At 33.2% G+C, this 6,000-nt stretch overlaps 1 protein-coding gene across 2 annotated transcripts in view; it reads left to right on the forward strand.

Moving 5' to 3' along the window:
- LOC136976828 (U2 snRNP-associated SURP motif-containing protein) overlaps positions 1-5,633 on the forward strand; it is a 171,880-nt gene extending 166,247 nt beyond the window's left edge. For both annotated transcript variants that reach the window (XM_067272219.1, XM_067272226.1), the window contains 3 exons: positions 3,587-3,697; positions 4,902-5,176; positions 5,246-5,633. In XM_067272219.1, the coding sequence (XP_067128320.1) occupies positions 3,587-3,697; positions 4,902-5,176; positions 5,246-5,363 (504 nt within the window). In that variant the 3' untranslated portion in view covers positions 5,364-5,633. The remainder of the gene's footprint in view (positions 1-3,586; positions 3,698-4,901; positions 5,177-5,245) is intronic.
- The last annotated feature ends 367 nt before the right edge of the window (positions 5,634-6,000 follow it).

The following is a 6,000-nucleotide window of genomic DNA, read 5'->3' on the forward strand; positions in this document are numbered from 1 at the left end:
AGAAGACCGGGAATTAATACCGTGGAAATATTACTGTGTGGATTGTTTTATACTGTGGATTGTGTGCCTCTGAGGAATATACTGTCAAGATCGTGGATACCCGGCTGCTCAAGGAACTATAACATCTCCTTAACCAAGGTATTTATCAACTCGTGGATCATTTGTAAACTCTCTCTCTCTCCATATATCTAGGAATACGTTATTGTTAGCTATGCGCCGTGCTGTAATTTTTTATAAATTTTTATTAAATTTATTCTTGTTACTTACCCAGTATCCCAAGTGAATTACTTCCTCGATTCTCCTACCTCCACCTCCACAACAGACGTATCCGCTCACGACCGCTCGCGTGACGTAAGAACGCTCCGTCGCGATTTCCGAGTCCGGAAAGACTCGGTGGTGTCACATCCAGACGAGGGGTCAAAGAGACTCCGACCCTCCAGTCACATACATGACCACTTTCCATTGTTTATCATTGTCATTAATTTTTATCTTCTGTTATAAAATAACCTTATTATTCAAGCACAACTTTATTATTGAATAACCTTAACAATAATAAGGTTATTGAATAATAACTTTTTCAGATGTGCTTATAATTGAACTCTTATTTAAACATCATTCCATAATCGAATAACCATATAGGAACAGTTAAGAACCTGATGCAGAGTCCTGAAGGGGTTTGAAAACGTTCATTTTTCAATGTTTTTTATCACACTGTAATTAGTTCTGAATGCGTCATTATGAAACTTTTTTTTATATCCATTGTTTAAACTATTTTCTTGATGTATTCCAATTATTTTTAGTATGTACAAGAACTTTCATAGCTCTTGTTCACACTAAAAGAATTGGAATGCATCACGAAAATAGCAGTTTTGTACATCCAAGGATCATCCAAAATAGCAGACGTATATAACATATGTAATACTAATATCTTAGTGGATTACTGAAGATATTAGTGTGTATTCTTCTCACATTAATTCTCCATGCATTCTATGCAATTATAAGAACTGATGCAGAATGGATCTGTAACAACTTTTATTTTTAAGGTTATTTAATGTTATTTACAACAGTGTATTACAGAAAAATATCATCTGTTTAATTTTGAATTTTAAACTTGTTTGTCTAAATTTATTTCATAACAGTTGTGTACTATGGTTTTATAATATTCGATGAACCCAAAGATGAATTTTAAAAGAATTGAAAGTACAGTACTTGTTCACAGAGAACAAATTCTGAGAAATTAAAGTTGAATTTTCAGTGTTTCAAAATTGAACAGGTACAAACAGCCATTGCCTGATTCCTACTATCTAATTGTAGCTTAATTAGTTGGATTATTTATAGGCTAGAATTATTAATTAATTAAGTCACAGAATTAAATGTATTTGGCAGTTAAGCAGTATCTTGTGTTAAGGTTAATAATTAATTTAGGTTCTGGAAGGTATCGTGATTAGTATACAAAACTGGTGAGACCTGTGTTTTTGATGATTTCCAAAAAAGTCTTAAAGTATTTTTTTTTTTGTAAGCATAAACAAAGGAAAAGCTTGGGCAAGCTCATAATTGCAATTTAAATCAACAGATAACACACTTCCATTTTCAAATTGATATTAAAACAGATTACCCATGAGTTAGTTGCAGAAAATTACAGAACCTAAAATTTACATTTCAGATACTTTATTCGTTTAGAGATTGTCCAAGTATTTTGAATCATCTAAAATACAAACTTTTATGTTAATTATATATCTGTATTGAGAATTTCAATGCAACCATATATAATTATCATAAATCAATTGTAAATATAGATGCAACATTTTATGCCATACAAAAAATGGACCATTTATAATTATTGATAATTTAATTATTACAAAAACAATATCTTGTGAAACAGACCTGTCATTATTTCTCATTTACTTTTAAATCATAATTTATAAAACTAATCTGATTATAATAAAAGAAACCCCTCTAACCTTTTTTTACCCGGTGTGGTTCTATTTATAGAATCGCTTCGTTCTATTTACAGATTAGCAAACGTTTTCACAGCCCCTCCTGGGCTCTTCTTCAGGCTTCGTCGAATAGGCCGTTAACATTCGAAAATATTCAATTTAAATTTCTTTCCGGAATATTATCACGTGCGGCAGCTGGATATTTGTACTGCGCATGCTCGATGCTCCTCTCCTTTAAACGCTGTTTTCTAGGACAACCTGCCATGCGCTCGATAGGATCATTTCATCCTTATGATTAACGCAGGTGTTACGTAATCCAGCCTTAAATATCTCTATGGCTTCTAGCCATTTCAATTGCTGTGGGTTATAGCTGGGTATAATGATTTTTGCCGCATGCAGGTCCGCCGTTATCTCCTCTTCCGACGCGTACGTCGCCAGGGCCGTGGTGTATCTACCGTGGTGTATGTCTGACTCGTGCTCCTTTAATCTCACTTTTAACGCACGTTTCGTGGAACCAATGTATGTTAATTGTCTATCGCACCTGTGATCTTCTAGTGGTATCATATATACTCCCGGAAGCCTGTCGGGGTTTGGTGGGTCTTTGCCGTTGCTTAATATTCTGAAGAGAGTCTGACATCTTCTGTACACGATGTTAATTCCTTGACGGTTGGCCACGGTTTTGTAAATGGATTTCAGCACTGGATTGTATGTGATAGGTATCCTTTCATGTATTGTGAGATAGGTATCTATGATAGGTATCTATCACATACAATCCAGTGCTGAAATCCATTTACAAAACCGTGGCCAACCGTCAAGGAATTAACATCGTGTACAGAAGATGTCAGACTCTCTTCAGAATATTAAGCAACGGCAAAGACCCACCAAACCCCGACAGGCTTCCGGGAGTATATATGATACCACTAGAAGATCACAGGTGCGATAGACAATTAACATACATTGGTTCCACGAAACGTGCGTTAAAAGTGAGATTAAAGGAGCACGAGTCAGACATACACCACGGTAGATACACCACGGCCCTGGCGACGTACGCGTCGGAAGAGGAGATAACGGCGGACCTGCATGCGGCAAAAATCATTATACCCAGCTATAACCCACAGCAATTGAAATGGCTAGAAGCCATAGAGATATTTAAGGCTGGATTACGTAACACCTGCGTTAATCATAAGGACGAAATGATCCTATCGAGCGCATGGCAGGTTGTCCTAGAAAACAGCGTTTAAAGGAGAGGAGCATCGAGCATGCGCAGTACAAATATCCAGCTGCCGCACGTGATAATATTCCGGAAAGAAATTTAAATTGAATATTTTCGAATGTTAACGGCCTATTCGACGAAGCCTGAAGAAGAGCCCAGGAGGGGCTGTGAAAACGTTTGCTAATCTGTAAATAGAACGAAGCGATTCTAAAAATAGAACCACACCGGGTAAAAAAAGGTTAGAAGGGTTTCTTTTATTATTACAAGTTCCGGTGAATAGAGAGATTATATAATCTGATTATATTGTTTTCATAGAACCACAAAATCATACACATTGTGTAGGAAGTCTACAGATTCTAATTCATTTTTTTATTTCTATTATTAGAAGAATTAAATCTTTTGCTAATAAAAATAAAAATATATTTTTTTCTTACAGTTAAAAGTGCTGAAATTTCAAGACGAGTTAGAATCTGGGAAAAGAAACAGAAAAGCGGGAATGACCGTGTCTGAACAAATAGAACATTATCGACAGAAACTTATTAGAAAGGTTTGCTTTAAATATTCTTTTCTTTCATGAGTGTTATTGCAGATAAAATTATAATATTCAATTTGTGTATCATTTTTCTATTTCAAAGATTAAAATCTGATCTATTTGGAAGATTTATACAAAAAGTGTTTTACTTATTATATTTTGTAGAAATATTAGTTTTTATAAAATCACAAGATCTTTTTAAAAAATTTAAGTACTGGTTCTTTTTTTTTTTTTTATTGAATATCAATAATAGCACACTTCTAATCCAGAAATTTTGTCCTGTTTTCACTGGGAAAAATTTTTTTTTAAATGTGTTACCTTAAAAAATAAAAGCTAATTTTTATGCTTGGCATGATAATTGACTAAATTTTAAAACTGTATTTCAACTCTGTGAATTAGTCTAGAAAAACTTTCTATGATTAAGTCATTGGTTTTTTCAAGCTACTCAAATCTTGTTTACATTAAATTTTTACAATTTTTTTATGTGGCTAACAATAGTTAAAAATGGTTGGTGGCTTCCAGAGCGGAGCTTGCATAATAATCTGAATATAATGTCATCATTGTCAGTTTTTGACTTTTAGTATTGATTATAGATTGGTGAACTATCCAAATTTCCTACCAGTGACCATTAAAAATACAAAATGTTGTTTTTTCATATACATATAGAGTTAAATATTTATTTTTATTAATAACTAGCAAATAGCAAGAATCAGGCTAGCTGCTTTTTCTTGCTATTTTATTTGGTTCAAGTAAGAAGTTTTTTATATATACAACCTGGTGTATTCAGTAGTTGAATTCTTGCTATTAGTCAATTAGAAACAATTATAGATAGATTCTGATAGCTAAAGGAATGACAGCAACACTTTGATTGGTGCTAGTCCAGCTCATATTTTAATCGTTAGCAAATTATTTTTTTACTCCCCAAAATGTTCTTATCATTTCATTGTTCAATGTTTTGAGTTACAATTTTGAAATTCAGCACAAACTGATAATTTATTAAAATAATGTTTGTAGAGATCTTACTAAAGTATCTGGTTAGCATTATATATGATGCTTACATTATTTTATGTATAGCTAAAATGGTAAATATACAAGAGGAGATTTTTCAGTAGTTAAATAGAGTAATGTGAAATCCAAATTATCTAAAAAAATTTATATGATGTATTACAAAATCATTAATTTATTGTCATTGGAGGCTAAAGTAAATTTATTTTTACAGGAAAGAGAAAAGTTAGAAGAAGAACAAGAGAGAGAAAGAGAAATCCAGTCTTTAATGGTTCAGTCAAGGTCGCCGTCTAGATCCCAATCGGTGTCATCCGAAGAAAGTCCAGTGCACTCGACATCGTTCAGAGACAGGGAACGGGGGAGGGAACGCGAAAAGGATCGAAAATCTAGTCCCCGTAACTCGACCGGTTCCCCTGCTGAAATCCACTCCAGGTCACGATCTCCCAGGAGAAAATCTCACCGATCACGTTCGCCCAAAAAGTCTCAGAGGTTAGTCATTTTTCGTTTTCTTCTTTTCTTTAATAAAATGTAAACATTAACCGGATCTGTATGTCTCAGGTCAAAGAGCCGCAGTCCCAAAAGGTCCAGGCGGAATAGTTCTCATTCCCCCCACAAGAGACGTACTTCCGGATCGCCGTCACGTAAATCTCATAAATCGAAGAAGAGCAGACACTGATGGTCAACGGTATACATTTCTATAAAAAATTTTAGATTTTTCGGCACAGCTTGGAAATATCAAAATATTCTGTACATGACACTATTATTGTATAAAGTACATCAAACATAAAACTTGTCATTCGATGATTTCGTCATTCAATAAATCTCATAAGAATTGTGTCGTCTTTGGATCATAATGTATTTCTAGTTTTGTATGACTATTTTGAACGAAATAACATCATTATACAATATGATTTTCTTTATCAATAAAATGTTTGTAGGGTGAAAACTCCAAATTTCATTTCGAATCTTTGCAAAAAACGATATCAAAATATAATTATTACCATTGAATTTTACAAATCACGTATTCCATCATTTATGAATATCTCATCCAAATTGTTTTCAATTTGTTAATAGTTCTTAACTTCATTCCTGTATTAGTAGTAAAATTGTATATATGGTGTCACTCTCCTACTAGAAACATGCCATTTTGTATTATTCTGAAGGAAGTTGCATGTTAATTATTCTATTACTTATTAATAACGTAATATAGCTATACTTCATTAAATAATTCCTTAAAAATCAAATAGGAATTCTGTTTTTCTCTAGAGAACTAAGATCAATAATCATATCATCAAATACATCATAAAAAAAAA

Source organism: Centruroides vittatus, unplaced genomic scaffold (assembly GCF_030686945.1).
Source record: "Centruroides vittatus isolate TY-2023 unplaced genomic scaffold, ASM3068694v2 contig_1112, whole genome shotgun sequence".
Classification (NCBI taxonomy): Eukaryota; Metazoa; Arthropoda; class Arachnida; order Scorpiones; family Buthidae; genus Centruroides; species Centruroides vittatus.